We start from the raw sequence: 15,708 nt of genomic DNA on the forward strand, positions 1-15,708 counted from the left end.
TTATTATTAGTTTGCTAGAAATGAGATGGACTGCAAAGCTGAAAGACCTAAATGCAGTATGAATAGAGCGCTGAGAAAAGTATTTTTCTGAATGATATATGCTTGTATTAATGAGCAGGGTAAGCCCAGTGGTGGTGGGACATACCTATGAATTCAGAACTAGGGAGACAGAGGAAGGTAGATCTCTGACTTCAAGACCAATCTGGTCTACAAAGGTATGCAGGGCTTAAGACAGCCAAGAATACACAGAGAAATTCTGTGTCAAAAAACCAAAGAACAACAACAACAAAATACCAATAATAAAAATACAGATTCAAAATAAACACAATGTACTACAAAAAAAGAACTTTAAATTTTTTAAATTTCATTTCAATGTGTGTGTGTGTGTGTGTACAGTGCAAGTTTGAAGTTCACATACAACTTGTTGTGGATAGTTTTAGGCTTCCAACATGTGGATCCAGGTGTTGAATTCAGTCTTAGTAGTCGGTGCCTTTACCATCAAAGTCACATTCCTGTCCCTGAAGTAACACTTTAATAGAGAGCAAGGCTATATGGTGGTACCAGGCATCTGGGGCTTACAGAGTGACCTTGTTATAAAACAAAATTTACAAAAAGGGATAGGGGTAAATCTCAGTAGTACAGTGTTTGCCTAGCATGCGTGAGAAGGTTTAATCCATATATAAAGTAAGAAGAAAGAGTTAACAGAGAAATTGCTTGTGACCTGTTATTTCGTCCTTTTTGGGACTCATCAGTACAGTGTAGCACATAATCCAAAAATTTAAAATATTTGTCCTTAAAATTTAACAATGTTTAAATGATTGCAAGATTAGGCATTAAATGCTTTAAGGGGGTTGGAGGGGGGGGGTTAGTAATCAACTGTCTCCTGATCAGAAAAAAATTTAGTAAGGAATAAAATTCAAATGGCATACTTATGTATGGAGTTCTCAAAAAAGTTAAATTTGGAAAATAAAATGACACTTGTTTGTAACATATTCTTAGACTGTTGATTTTTAAAAATCTGAGAAGTAAAGTGTAAAAATATTTGACAATGCTATTAAATCTCAGTGTGCAGCACTGCTTTTAATCCTGTATAGATTTGCCTTCATATTGGTCATTGAAGTTTTTTAAGAAAATGCTGACTATATTTACTATAATGTTTGGAGGCCACAGGCCAATTATCACCTTTTCCTGTGATTACAGAATCATTTTCATGGGTTCAGCCACCCCATATTTTAGGTCCCTTGAATTCATAGCAAGGACAAATGAAAAAGTTCATACCTGATCATGAAATGAAGCTCACTAATACAGATCTGTTTATACTTTAGTTTTACATATGAGTACTAACTCATACCCAAACACCTATTTGATTTAGAATCATCTATCTGAATTCTATGCAGTAGATCAATCACCCTCTAAGTGAATTTTCATCTTGGCTGTCAATGTGATTATTGATGGATTTGGATAATGGTTTTGGTAGATCAGGAGTAGAGGAGCAACTGTAGATAGCAGGTCACAGAGCATCTGTTCTCACGCATGCTTTGGCACATTCCCTACCCTGGCTTTACAATTACTGGGCAGTGTAAGGTATTGGGCTTGTTACAGATCCATTTCTTATGTGTGTATCCCCTGCTGCTGCGGATGCCCCTGTCACTCAGGTAGGCACATTCTCCTCCTCCTCGGGTGAGAACCCTAAATCAAAGAACAAATAATAATTACTGCACAGGCTGACACTGCATTCAAGCACCTGCAATAGTTTTATACCTAACATTGTTTGCATCCTCAGGGCTCAAATTGAACACCACATCTTTGTCACTCATCTGTGTTGAACCCTGGAATGTGCATACAAGGGAATACACTGGTGCTTACTATCATGTTCAAATGGAACTGCTGCTTCAGGTGACCTCAGAGAGGGTGATTTTCAGTTCTTGATGTAATTTACACATGTATAAAAGTGGGGGAAACCCCACTTCTTAATAAATTTCTTGGAGGTCGTTAATGATGGACCTGACTTTAACTGCATTTTACCAATCCAGTGAAATGTCTCCATTCAAAATGGCTAGCTATGCTCACAGACAAGAGCTGTCTCTGGGTTTATGATGAGGTGGCATTAGAAAGATTACCAATATCCCTGGAGTCTCTGTGTCTGTAAACAGGTACAGTGCAAACAGAGGACCAACAAGTCTTACCCATACAGTTCTGTACTGGCTTCTTGGGTTTTGAAGCTCCCCACTTCCCACCTATAGTTCTGACACCAGGAAAAAAAATTTTTCAGTTGGTGATGGAGCAGACAACATCTTCCCCAGATGCTGATATTATGGTATAGATTTTTGAGTGAAATTACTCTAAGTAAATGTGTTGAAAGATGGCCAATAAATGGGATGACATCCAAAACGTGTTGTGGTGTTTGCATCTCTTACAGATACAATGTACACGTTTCAGAGAAATTGAACACAGTATAAGGGAATTTTTTCTGAGAACGTACAAGTTATTATACTCAGTGTTGTCTGTCCATATCCAAGGATGCTCTGATGACTCTCTGTGCAGGCCAATCCAGTGGTCAGAAGGCCCGTTGTATCTCTTCAGAAAATTCTGTCATAACACAGGTAAAGCAAATACACATGTCTCTCAGTTTCACAGGATCCTTGAGTCTCCATCCAAGAGCCTCCTCTCAGGATGGCAGCTTCTTGTAACTGAGGGTCATCAACTTTAAAGCCATAATAACCCTCAGTTCTCAGTGTAAGCATTTTACACACATAACCCAAAATACAATGATGATCACCCATCCCATTAGTCATGGAAAGTCTTTGATTTATGATGTCCTTGCCATTTTTAATAGATGCCACATTCAGTGTGCAACATGTGAATACTTGGAGAAAAACTTGCATGACCACAAGGTATCTCTGGACGTTGTATGTCTGGCCTGGAAGGTCTTACTATGAGCACTACATGAGAACAGGTCTCTGCAACAGCTTAGGGCTCAAGCCAGAAGCAATGACCTCAGGAAATGGCACAAACCACTGTTCTCCACATGTACCCCATCTGCCTGAATGAGATCCTTCCCCATGCTTTAGCCCCAAGCTCTCTATCTCAAGGCAGTACACATACAACAACAACAACAAAAAACCCAACAAACTAATTACTGATCCCCTTCCTTACCAGCTCCTCCAGGCTGTCAAACAGAGCTAGATGGGCATCTAGTGCCATGCAGGAGAACTGGCTGAATGTCCAGTTTCCAATGTCTTCAGAAAAATAAAAGCATTTTCTTCCAAATCCAATCCAGCCACTTGGGCATGCGGCATAGCAAGGTTCACAGCTCTCCATGATTGCATTTTTATTTCTCACTAAAATGCAGACAGTGATATAAAAATGTAATAAACGTTTCTATGTCTGGTTTCTTTGTCTAGCCATCCAGACGTCAGTTGTGAAGTGTGTGCTAGGAATATAGCTTTCTCAACTGATCACTAGGAGGCTCCTTCTACCATGAAGGCCCCCAATCCAGAGCCTTCCAGTGGAGCTCTAAGGAAATTGTTTGATTTTTCTTCTTTGTATTGTGTGTTTTGGGACAGAACTTAGCTACTCACTGCTGCCTGGCTTTGATCTCACAATGTGGGCTGAACTTCTCTGGAGATTGTAATAATCCTCCTGGCTGTTCTTCCTGAGTACTGGGAACAAGATGCCATGCCCTGTGAGAAACTCATTTCTAGGCCATTAGCTTCTTAGGACTGTCCCTGATTCCTAGAACCCTACAACATGCTTTCCCATAATCCTCTTTCACATTCTTCTTTTCTCTAACCAAAGAAAACAAACTCTTTTCTGGATTTTACTATAGAGAAATGCCAGCATACAAAACATGGCAGGGTCAAATAATTTTTTAGACCACCATTTTGATCATAAGTGTCCTATAATTCTGTCTCTCTCTCTCTTTGTCTTTCTTTCTCTTTATATATGTATGTATACATATATATGTATGTATATATATATGTATATGCAAACATGTGCTGGCTCTTGTTATAGAAACTCAGATTAAGAAATCTGACAACCATGTTGTATAGTGGTGGCATATGCCTAAAATCCCAGTAATCAAGGGACAGGGGCAGAGGCAGGGACAGAGGCAGGGGCAGATGCAGGCAAAACACAGTCTGTTTAGAAGCATGTTAAGAAACAGGGACACTTATTTACTACTGGTGGAAGAACAAGCTGATACAGTTCATATGGATTGTTCTCAGAAAATGTAAAAATAGACCTGCCGTGTGACCCAGCTGTGACACTCCTGGGCATATATAAAGAGAACTCCACACCCTACCACAGAGATACTTGCAAACCTGTGTTTACTGCTCCCCTATCTACAATAGCAAGGAAACAGACCTGACCCAGATGCTCACCAACTGACAGATAATGTACCTGTGTTGCAGGTACAAACCAGAATGTTTCATTTAGCAGTTAATGAAGTTTGTAGGAAAGGGGGGTCTCAGAAAGTATAATATTAAGGAAGGGCATCCAAGTTCCAGGAAAACAAGCCCACTGTAAGCCCTCACCTGCAGTCCCAGCCTGCAGTGGACAGTGTGAGCAGCTGTGTGGGTAGGCATGGAACACCACACAGAGGGGAGAAGAAGGAAGAGTGACATACAGTGACGAGGAAGGACGGGATGCAGGTAATGGGCTACAAGTTGTGAAAAGTTTAAAACAGAATTGTGCTTCTAGTTTCAACTCTGCCATAGATTTTCTTTTTTTGTGGCAGAGAAGTGTACAAAAGTGTGACTGACAGTGAAAGTCTAAACCAAAGGCAAAACTTCCTGGCTTCAGAATGGTATTCTAACTGTGTGGAAATTAGCAAGATATGAAGGTATGGGTCTTGGCAAGTGTTTGAGTGGCTATGTTGATGGAGCTGTGTGATGTATTCACCTGTGAGTCTATTATAAAAAAGTAGTGTGTGTCTGTGTCTGTGTGTGTGTGTGTGTGTGTGTGTGTACATACAATTGTGCCAGCATGTGTGCTTATGTTGTTGTGGTTGTTGTTGTTGGTGGTGGTGGTTGTGCTAGTGGTGGTAGTGGTGGTGGTGGTAGTGTGTGTGTGTTTGTGTGTAAGAAGATGAGACTGAAGAAAGGTTTCAGATGATATCTTAGAAAAATAGATAAATTTTTCCCCTACCTTCTTCTTTTTCTTCCTATAACATATTAGAATGTATCAGCTGCTCTTTTAAATGTCTACTGAATTTCAAGAAACAAGTGATCTTTGAAGCAAAATATTAAACAGGGAAAATGATCCCCTAACTATTTTCAGTGGGACTATGTTATAGTTGTCCCCAGTTCTCATACTAAGTATGGCAAGGCTCTAGTGAAAGGGACAAATGCAAGGGGCAGTGAGGATGACGGCACTTCTTTCATCTGACTCTTCTTAGGTTATATAATAGTTTAGGATACACTGAGTAAGATTTGTTGGCAAATGTTTAACCTGTTCAGACTTGTATATTAGTCACTGGCTCAGTCAGTTAAAGTTAATTATATAAAATGATTCAGGCATTGGTGGTGCCCATCTTTAATCTCAGCACTTGGGAGGCAGAGGTAGGCTGATTTCCAAGTTCAAAACCAGCTTGGTGTAAATAATGAGTTTCAGGGCATCTAGAAAAACCATGTCTTAAAACTCCATGATATCCAACAAGATCATGGAACATTTACTCCAGCTGTGGCAGCCAGTTGTATAAGATTTTATCACATTATTCAAAACAGACTACAACTAATCCCTTAGGAATCATATTCTGGAACTTTCTAACCATGGGTCATGGGTTCTGTACATTTCCTAACCGTATGATTCCTCACTGTCCTGACTTCCCTTTAGCTGCAGCTTTGGGTTCCTACTCCTTGAGCTTCCTACATTGAGATTTCCTCTCCTTACTCTCTGTCTTGGAAAGTTCCCCCAGCTGGACATATGTCTCCTGCATCTCTGTCTAGAGTTTGCTGAATGTCATCTTCCCAGAAATGCTGAGCCTGGCCTCCTGTGCACACCACAGCCTGTGTGTTCCTTTACTGCATCTTCCTGCTGGAACCTAAGTTCCCAGAGAACTAGAATTTCTGGTGTATTTTCTTTTCTTTTTTTTTTTTTAACGTTACAAAACAAATTTTATTTTTTATTTTTATTAGATATTTTATTTACACTTCAGATGCCATCCCCTTTCCCCATTCCCCCCCTTAGAAAACAAACCCCTATCCCATGCCCCCTTTTTTTATGAGCTGAGAGGAAGAGCTGAGACTTAACTGAGCTCAGGAGGAGAGTCAATCACTTACCTGACAAAGCAGCAGAAAGAACAACTACAGCTGCAGTGAGGACCATGATCACTCCATAGCAGCAGTAAAGCTTAACATGAAACTCAGGGGAGACAATTTTGAGAAATTTTGCTTTTAGTTTTTTACCTGAAATTATAAATGTGAGAATGTCAATTTTAAAACCCTTTTATAGAAATATATAAATTTACCCCAGAACCATGTGCAGATTTGGCTTGTACCCCCCCCTAGTGCAAAGCCCTTCAGAGAAACTTTCAGTTCATAAGTGATGTCCTTGGTTCACAGAACATTAGAGGAAAGGGAGACAGACATTCTGTCATAGAATCTTCCAGTTATTGAACTAAGGGACAATGAAAGAGCAAGAAACAGAAAGAGTAAAGATCAGGATGAAGAAGAAACAACAACAAGGTTAACTATAAATCTGGCTCCATAGGAATAGACCTGGTTAGGACTGAGAGAACCATGATAGTAATAAAGACAAAACAAAATCAATGTGCCAGGACTGTGGATGCCAGTACATGACAGTCAGGAGTTCAAGGCTAATCTTGGCTAAGTACTGAGTAAGAGGCTGAGGGAACTATATTATAGTTCTATATATTATATACAGTAATTATATATTACCCTGTTCTATCTATCCATGAATGTAGCTAACTAGAGCCACCTAATGATATATAATTCAATATATTACCAGAAAAATTAAAACAAGCATTTCATCAAAATCAGCAAAAGCTTGTTCAAAATTCAAGGTAAATCCAAAATAGCAACTCTGAACACATTAAGAATTGAAGGAAGTTCTTTAACCTGATAAAAGGTTTATACTGGATATGGTTGTGTCAAGGTGACACAAGCTAAATTCATTTGAGAGTAGGGAACGTGAGGTAATAGAACACCTCCATAAGATTGGGCTGTAGGCAAGACAGTACTACATTTTCTTAATTAGTGATTGGTGTGGAAGAACCCAGCACACTGTGGGTGACGTCATCCCTGGGATGGTCATCCTGTCTTCTATAAGAAGCAGCGTGAACAAACTGCTAGGAGCAAGTTAGTAAGCAGCGCCCTCAACAGCCTCAGCATCAGGTCCTGACTCCAAGTTCCTGCCCTGGGTAAATTCCTGGCCTGAGTTCCTTCAGTGATGAACACTACTACAATAAACACTCCTTCCCAAATTACTTTGGTCATGGTGTTTCCTCCAAGCAATAGAATCTCTAATTAAGACAGGTACCTATGATACACCAAAACAAACATTGAGCCAGCATGAATGCTTTTCCCCAGTGACCCAGAAACAAGGGAAGGATGTCTGCTCACACTGTTCTAGTGTGACTCTGGGAGTCCTGTCCAGGACAAAAGGACAAGAAAAAGAAATAACAGTCAAACATCATAAAAGGAGATAAAAGTTTTCATAGTGAGACTACATGAATATATCTACATATACAGTTCTAAACAGTCTATTACAGGGGCTTTAAAATTCATGAATGAGTTTATAATATTGCAGAAAAATATATCAATGCACAAAATAGTTTTCATTTTATATACTAACTCTTCTTCCTTCTGTTTCTCCTTCTTTTATTTAAGCCTCAAGTGTTTATTATGGAGAAGTTTAATCATATACAAAAAGCATTATAATAAATTTTCAATTCACAGAACTATGGGCCATGTATACATATCTATGCAATGCAGGAAATAAAAATGTTCCAATTATGGGAAAATTTGGTTCAGTTGAAAAGCATCTACATTCGTTTTGATCTTGCTTTTTTGGTGAGTATGAACGCTGTTTTCAAGGAAAACCATTTTTTTTTTTCAGTAAAACAAACAAGAAAAAATTAATGTAATGGAAGAGGGTAGAAAGAAATAAAAAAGATAAAAGAACAAAACAGTTTCCAAATACAGAAGAGGGTTTTCTTTCTAAATACTGAAACAGAAATTCCACAGGATTGTTCATTTCCATAATTTAGCACAAACCATGCATGGTAGAAGATTTGGTGGTTGGGGATTCAACCTTGCCCTGCACTACACCCTCTCCCTTCCTTTTGAAGCAGATCTGCAAAGCTCTGGCACCACAGGGAACCTCAGAGCTGGGATCATTGAAAAATTAGAGTCTCCTTCACCTTGGGACATAAGGAGCATGCACTGCAGCATCCTCCTATTCACCAGAGTGTCCTAGCAAGGGAAACACACACACACACACACACACACACACACACACACACACACACACACACACACACACACACATGCACGTATGCAAAACAGGCTAAAGAAACAAATGAAAACAAATATACAACAAAACCCAAACCCCCAAACGAACCAAACAACCGAAAATCAAGACCAAACAAAACAAATCCTATGTCTCAGGCTCTTGTAGTTAATTCATCATTCATTTGTCTTGTCCAGAAATATTTGAGTGTTAAATACTCCAGTGGAGTAACTAATATAACAGATGCCTCCAAGTGTCTCCACTCATACAGAGACTCACTATGACAGGTTAACAGGCAGGATTCTCAGCTCTTCTGAGGGTCTCTGTTGAAACTTCCCTCTATTCCTTTAGCTTGATTCAAATTGCATTAAAATACATACCCGTTTCTCCCTCCTGAAGGCAGTCTGCAGCATGAGACTCTGTGAGGTCTGTCTTCAGCATGCCTATAGAGGCCTCTTCAATCTTTGCAGCACTCATCTATGAGCTGAGAGGAAGACCTGAGACTCAGTTGAGTTCAGTAGATTTGAAACAAAACTGTGTAGAGGGAGAAGGCGCCTGCTATGCTGTCTGAGCTTTCTAGTAAGCACTTTACAAGCGCAGCCCAGACAGGTGATTCATTAATCACTCCTAAGTCCTGAACACATCACCAGTCAGCACATAGTTTTCTGTCTGTTGGAGAAGCAGAATCACAAGATAGGAGAATGTGACAGGAAATTAAGTGGACTTTAAACACAATAAAGGAAACTGCTAAATGCCTGAGAATTGAAAACTGTTCCTTACTTATTATCACTGATTCTTTAAGAAGAATATTGCTTTGATAAAAGATGCTGTTATTAATTGGGGGAACTATTTATTTTGAAACAGGGTCTCACTTGTAGGTCTGGCTAGTCTCAGTCTCACTTTGTAGATCAGGCTGGACTCAAATTCTTGGAGAACGGCTTGCCTCTGCTTGTAAGTGTTAGCATTAAAAATGCAAGCCACCACCCTCAGCCTATTTATTTTAATGTTGGAACATTTTTACTCACAGAATCTCTATATTTGGCCACTCTCACAACCATCAGTAATTATGATGTTCGTTAGAAGAACCAGGGCACTGCTGATATGCAGATGAAGGGAAACACAAAGCTACAGAATCATGACCTGTCCAGGGGTCTGTCCTAGGAGCAGCAGCTCCATCCGCAGTGGGCACTCCACAAAGAGTGCAGAAACAGATCCCTTTGAGAGATATTCTTGCATTATGGTTTACAGCATGTAAACTGGAAAGTTACAACATTTACGTCAGTGAGTGCTAGAGTGCACCCAAGAACTAAGTACAACAGACAAGAGAGGAACAAGCATACAGTGCATGTTGTAAAAAGCAATATATGCAGTGTAGTGGGAAAGTATATTGTGTTCTAGTTCCTTGAGGGGTTGGCAGTGATAATAGACAGCAAAGTCCAGGTATGGCCACAATGTAATGGTGTGACACTTGCACTTTGCCCACTGAGATTGGACGAATTACCTTATATCATTCTATTACTCCTCTATGATATTCATAGCTACCTGTGGCTATTTTAAGCCATTTGGATCTGGTTTGTCCTCTTTCTTCTTGTTGTCTCCTTGTCCTGTCTCCTCTGTCTCTCTGTCTGTGTCCTGTCTCTAAAACTTTCATCCCGCCATCTATTTCCACTGCCCAATCACAGGCTCTAGCCTTATTTTTCACCTGCCCTCACCTGCTTACAGACAGCAATCTACAGGTTGTCTTCTATCTCAGTCCAATGGTTGATACAAGCTAGTAAAGGTTGAAATGTCAGATTGTAAGTGTATAAGATGATTATAGAAAGGCAAACAAGAAAAGAGACCATGGATTAAGGAGCAAGATGGCAAATTTCTGAGTCAGGCATGCTTGCCTCTGAGGCCTTTATATATTAAAATCTCTTTGCAACAAAGACTAGCTTACCTGTTGTTAACTAGAAGCTTTAGCTTTAGTAATAACAGTGTTCCCTGTTATTACTGACTTCCTTCCCCAATCCTGAACATTGGCCAACAATTGATTCTCCTGGGCCCTGAGAAGAATGTCCAAATTTCAGCTGAGAAGCAGTTACAGAAGAGAGTGTGTCGTCTCTTATCATCAACAAGAGACAAGACTGTCAGGTCCAAAGAAAACCACCCATGTTCTACAGGACCACCTTGGGTAGCAAGCACAGGCTGCTTTGGAGCAGTCTGGAACACTGGTCCAAAGCAGGGGCTCAAACTGCTGGGTAATGTTGGAGACCTGAGGAAATTCCATCAGAAGAATGTTTGTGTAATTTTGCCAATTATTTTCTGAAAGAACCTGAAGAAACAGGGAGTGGCAATTATTATGTGGAATATGGAAACCAGTCTGCCAAGGATATGGAAGAGACAGGGGCCCAAGAGAGACCAAAGATGAGAGTTCTGCACAAGAGTTGGCCCCTGGCATTTGTAAGGTTTTCCCAGCTCATGAATGTATTTAAATGTTTTTTCTACTTGGCTGGATGATTTTCATCAGTTTTTCAGGTCCAGGGCCTACTGGTTCTGCAAGATCACCTGGGGCTGGTGTTTTAAAAGCTGTTTTAGAGCAGTTTGCTGGCCCCAGTTGATTTCTTGATTGTGTGAGTCAGCTGAGTGGAAATCTGCTGGGATGGATATACACTAGGGACAGAAGGTAAAGTTAAGGAGCTTAGAGGGAAATTTTTATTTCAGTTCTACACTTGAAACTTCCAGGCCTGTGGTTCTGGTTGTTGGGTGTGTGTATAGAAGGAGTCCCAACACCAGGGGAAGGAAATAGCCCACACTCAGGGATAGGTAATGAGAGGGAAATCTTAAGCTGTTGATCGACAGGAGTCCTTATTTAAAGTCCATTTTGATTTGTGACAATGGATTCAAATCTGGACTCCCTGAAGCTTACATGATGGTTTTTACATTACAAAAAAAAAAGATAAAGTTTTAGATATATTAGCAGGATCATTGTAATCTGCACTGAAATCCTCACAGTAGAAAAGGTAGCTAACTACTGTCTGTAAACAGTTGGAATAGACTCACATTTTAGAGCCATGGTAGAAGCTTGAGGGACCCAAAAGGATAGTTCAAGGTTAAAAGCATAAATAAATATGTATATTTATCTTTCCAGTATATCTTTGTTTGTTTTTTATCAAATATCTATCTAATATATATTATCTATCTAAATATCTATATCATTTATACCTATCTGTATCCATCTATAAATTCATATCTACTATTTATCTATCTATCTGTCTATCTATCTATCTATCTATCTATCTATCTATCCATTTCTGATTAGAAAACACCCAACAGAAATTTTTAAAACTTGATCCTGTGACTATGAATATTGGAGCCAGTGCATTACCAAGGCTATATTAATTAATAGCTTACTAGAACTCCATTAAAATATTTAAACTCTGAACCTTTGGAATCTTAACATCATGTATTGCCTTTAAGACTTGTTTTTCACATGCCTCAAGTCACATGGTCATTCCTTTACAGTTTGCATTTGCATACCTCAAGTCACTTCATTAGACCTCACTCACATACTTTAAATCTCTTTCTTAGACCCTCACAACTATAATGAATTTTAAGCCATTTTAAAATACAATCATTTATTATGAGACAAAGGTGGTTGATTACTGAGAGCAGTCATTAAAAAGCAAGATATTTTAAGTGAAGGAATTAAGATGGTAAAATGTCAGTGTTAGTAGCATGATAGCCTGAGTCTGTTTTTACATTGAAACCTATTTTTATGAGTTTGTCCCTGTTAGAGTGAAGCCTGTGAGTCTGCCTTTTCAGCAGGAGACTTAGTAGTGTAGAAAAAGTAGGGCTTTATTTTTACATGTGAAATGGACTGACCAGGGGTGAAGGAGTTGGCTGAAATCAACTCATTGCTGCTAAACTGATAAAGCCACCTCTGACCATCATCACATCAGGTATCTGAATAATAAGTCTGAAGAATAAATTTGAGTAGGAAGTATAATCCAAATGACCTCTGATCAATTACAGTGACAGAACTACCTAGACAGCCAGCACAGGCTCCTCCATGTGATTTTGAAGACTTTGTTGGTGGCAGAGGTCATCAGTCTTCAGCTGTCATACAGAACAGCATTAAGTTCTGCTCACACAGAGCATCATCAGCCTTTGGTCACCAGATGCAGAAGAGCTGAGAGACTTTGCTGTCAGTGAGGAACTTGAGAAAACCAACCTATCTTGTTGAGGCAGAATAGGGCAGTCAGCCCAACAGGTTCCTTAGTTTGCTTGGGACCCTGAACACATGTGAGGCCTGGGGCAGTTCTTGGGCCAATGATCAGTGTTGCTACAATCCAGATGGATTCACCGTCTTCAGAGATAGCCTCAATTGCTGCTACCAGAAGCTAGCATTTTGTTTATCAGGGAAGCCTTTTCATTAAACACTTTAAATGCCATATTCAGCAGATCTTTTTGAGGAGTTTGAGAAGTACACTTGATTGTAAACAAACTTTATTAGTTTTTAGTTACTTGCTTCAGTCTAAACCTGAAAACATATACAGAAGGCTGAAGCATGCCTTTATAAATGAATTGCAATTTGAACTTCACACGACTACAGGCATAGTTCTGAGCACATTAATGAATTTGATCATTGTAAGGGGAGATATTTAGAAATCTGCCAGAAGCCATCTATCTAATTGGCGGGCGGCTCTGCTTAGCTCTCGCCACCATGTTTGGCACTAGAAGTGGTCAAAAGCCATGCATGCCACAGCTAAAAGTGGCCAGAGGCCAAGCATGCCACAACTAGACCCATGAGACAGCAGCGTGGTATCTGTCTCTGCCAATCTACCACACTGTCTCCACAAAGCTTCGCTGAGCCCCAGGAAACACCCGCCATCTTCATGGTACCCAGTATAAATGAGACTCTTAATGCTAAAGATTGTCCAATGGATTTATATATTTGGAAATGTTCAATTAAGAAGATGCCCACACAATTAGAATTGTTACCCAATATCTAACCTTTTGATAGAAATTGTAACCCAGGACTGCTTTTGACCCAACTGTCCTCCTCCATGGTTGCTACCTTTTTTCTCCTCCTTTTCCTCTCTCTCTCTCTCCTCCCAACTCCTCACTCCTCCTACCTTTCATACTGCCCAATCACAGAGCTTTATTCAAATGTAGAGGGGAAATATACAGCTACAGATCATTTATAAAGTAACTGAACATTAACTTGTATGTCTTCTTTATCTTTAACTGTTACAGCAAGTTAGTAGCAAGCTGTTATAAAAATAGGTTTGCTACAACATACGGTATATGTAAGTTGAATTCAATTTTTGTTTATAAAAATAGAACTTATTAACAACATATGTTTACTGAATAGGGTAATTTTAATAAAGGTTCATAAATTCCTACATTAATAAATGTAAGTCTACTCTGGTAGTTTTATAGTTTTTTTCCCTATTAAGTTTGAGCCTTAAAATTTGAATTGATGATTAATTGAAGATCATTTGGTATTAAAACAAGCCATAAATACAGTGTCAAACTATATTAAACCATAACTATAATCATAGGGACTGGCAACCTTGCTTTTCTGATACTTTCACAGTGTATCATTACAGAGCACCAAAATTTCTTGCATGACTCAGTGTATCCAAATAGCTAAAGCTTAACAAGTTTAGCAAAGACAAAAAACAAACAACAAACAATAAACAAAAAAAACCTCTACCTAATCTTCAAGTCAGTTCCTGCTAGACTAAAAAGACCTTAAGAGTTTATAAATCTTATTTATCAAGCAAACATAATTTATTACACATACATTGTTTCTGATCTAAAAATTTCAAGAAGCCCAGTTTTGAACACAAGTTAACAAAGATATAAGTGGCTACACACACATCTCTAAGTCAGTTTCTGTTAACCAGAGTGGACTTACATTTATTAATGTAGGAATTTATGAACCTTTATTAAACTTACTCTATTCAGAACATATGTTAATTTTTATAAATAAGAATTGAATACAACTTATATATACCATACGTTGTAGCAAATCTATTTGTATAATAATAGTTGAATCCAAGTTACATACAAGTATGTTGTAGCAGATTAAGATGATCTATATGCAGATTTTTATGGGGTTCACCTAGATCCATTACAACTCAAATGTCAGGTCAATACAGATGATGAAGATTTGCTGTAATCAAGCTACTACTGATTGATCAAGGCTATGGAACACATGCAGAAGCTGAACTGTGACACCTGAGACAGAATACCACAGAATATTTAAGTTATGAACCACAAACATCCATGACAAGTTATTGTTGTATTTTTCTACTAATGAGAATTTAGGGATAAAAACTTTATTTTTCAACCAATCACATTCATTTGTTCTTTTGTAGTTAGGAACAGTCATTATGTTTCAGGGAGCACAAGATGAGTAACAGGAACTGTGGTTAAGAACAGTCAGAGTGCAAAGTTGGACAGAGATGTTTCAGCATGATGAAAAGCATCTTCAAGTTATATCTAGAAGACAATCAAAGAAAATTCAAGTTTCTCGGTTTGTAACTGAGTAAGTCAGTGCTCCAGCAGCTTATCAGAATTCCTTTGATCAATGTTAAAATCTTGAACTTTTGACATCTTAGTATAACAATAGCAAAAAAATCTGAAACATTTGCCATTTTTCATATACCTTAAATAACTTTTTTATATATCCATAACTTGCATCTACACATCTTAGAAAATCAATTTTCAGACTATCAGAACTTACTTAACCTTTCACATCCTCAGACTGTTATACATCTTAGAACACTTGCTTAGGCCCTTAGAACTAGCATAGAGGACTAGAGAGATGACTCAGCAGTTAAGAGCACTCACTGACTGCTCTTCCAGAGGTCCTGAGTTCAATTCCCAGCAACCACGTGGTGGTTCACAACCATCTGTAATGAGATCTGATGCCCTCTTCTGGTGTGTCTGCAGACAGCTACAGTGAAGTCATATAAATAAAAGTAATAATAAATAAATAAGTAAATAAATAAAAATAACAATAAAAATAAATATATAAATAAATAATAAAATATAATAATATTATATATATAAATAATATATAAAAATATAAAATATAATATAAAAATATATAAATAAAATATAAAAATAAAATATTAAAAATATATAAATAAATAATAAAATATAAAAATAAATAATAAAAATAAATAAATAAATAAGATTTTTTTAAAAAAAGAACTAGCATAGATTTTAAACCTTTTTCTA

The 15,708-nt window shown here is 38.2% G+C and overlaps 1 protein-coding gene across 1 annotated transcript; it reads right to left on the reverse strand.

The window, feature by feature from the left end:
- Nucleotides 1–347: 347 nt before the first annotated feature.
- On the reverse strand, nt 348–9,016 carry LOC117714815 (C-type lectin domain family 2 member E-like). Its single transcript, XM_034511488.2, has 5 exons — nt 8,853–9,016; nt 6,282–6,407; nt 3,157–3,341; nt 2,483–2,589; nt 348–1,689 (listed from the first exon to the last, which is right to left on the reverse strand). The coding sequence occupies exons 1-5, from the start codon at nt 8,947–8,949 to the stop codon at nt 1,551–1,553; spliced, it is 654 nt and encodes a 217-aa protein (XP_034367379.1). The 5' UTR covers nt 8,950–9,016; the 3' UTR covers nt 348–1,550.
- Nucleotides 9,017–15,708: the final 6,692 nt, after the last annotated feature.

The sequence above is a fragment of the Arvicanthis niloticus genome, chromosome 9 (assembly GCF_011762505.2).
Source record: "Arvicanthis niloticus isolate mArvNil1 chromosome 9, mArvNil1.pat.X, whole genome shotgun sequence".
Lineage (NCBI taxonomy): Eukaryota > Metazoa > Chordata > Mammalia > Rodentia > Muridae > Arvicanthis > Arvicanthis niloticus.

Coding starts and splice junctions, on each gene's coding strand:
- LOC117714815 (XM_034511488.2), bottom strand. CDS start 8,949: ATGAGTGCTGCAAAGATTGAAGAGGCCTCTATAGGCATGCTGAAGACA. Junction 6,408..8,852: donor CCTTCAGGAGGGAGAAACGG/GTATGTATTTTA, acceptor TTATAATTTCAG/GTAAAAAACTAAAAGCAAAA. Junction 2,590..3,156: donor TTGACAGCCTGGAGGAGCTG/GTAAGGAAGGGG, acceptor GTGTTATGACAG/AATTTTCTGAAGAGATACAA.